This window comes from Eimeria mitis, genomic scaffold (assembly GCF_000499745.2).
Source record: "Eimeria mitis Houghton genomic scaffold, Emh_scaff3974, whole genome shotgun sequence".
Lineage (NCBI taxonomy): Eukaryota > Apicomplexa > Conoidasida > Eucoccidiorida > Eimeriidae > Eimeria > Eimeria mitis.
This window is the reverse complement of record NW_013572310.1, coordinates 3,827-4,570: the sequence shown is the minus strand read 5'-3', so window position 1 is coordinate 4,570 and position 744 is coordinate 3,827. Positions and strand designations below refer to the sequence as shown.

General features: G+C 37.0%; 1 protein-coding gene across 1 annotated transcript in view; it reads right to left on the bottom strand.

The window, feature by feature from the left end:
- Positions 1–700: 700 nt before the first annotated feature.
- Positions 701–744, bottom strand: part of EMH_0071250 (uncharacterized protein) — a gene marked incomplete at both ends in the record, with an annotated part of 1,571 nt that continues 1,527 nt past the window's right edge. The window contains one exon of the mRNA XM_013499079.1: positions 701–744. Coding sequence (XP_013354533.1) covers positions 701–744 — 44 coding nt within the window.

Genomic DNA, 744 nt, shown 5'->3' with positions numbered 1-744 from the left:
CAGCAGCAGCAGCAGCAGCAGCAGCAGCAGCAGCTTACCACAGGAGAAATAGCAGCAGCAGCAGCAGCAGCAGCAGCAGAAACAACAACAGCACTAAACAGAGAGCAGCAATAGTAAGAGCAGCAGCATAAAGAGGAGCATGTAGTGTATACATTTGTGTTTGTTGTGTATTGTTGTTATTTCTCTTGCCTTTAAATACTTGTTTTTCATCTACAAGAGGAAACAAAGAAACAAATGCTGCTGTACGCTCGAAGCAAAAGGGATCAAAAGGCTCAGTCACAGAAGAAGGGGGCAGGAGAGGAGACAGCAGACGAGACAACAAACGGAGACACCCGAAACTATCTATCCCTGCAAAAAAAAAAATAAAAAAAAAATTAAAAAAAATATTTTGATGCAGAAATAACAACTGGATTCATACAAAAAAGATAGTCACAATTACTATATACCAATTCTTTATATCTGTACTCCTTTTGTTTTTTGTTTTTAGTTTTGTTGTTCTTGTTGTTGATAAAGAAAAATAAAACAAAACAATTAAACTAGAAGCAACAAAAAAACAATAAAGATAACAACTAAAGCATGCAGACAACGCCAGAGTTAGAGGAAGAAGTAGAAACGGAGACAAAAAAAACACAACACAACACTGCAGAGATGAAGACAAAGACAAGACAAACAGAAATAAATAAAGAGAGGGGAGAGCACGCTAAGTAAGAAAGAAGAAAGCGAGAGAAGAAGCAAAAGAAAAAG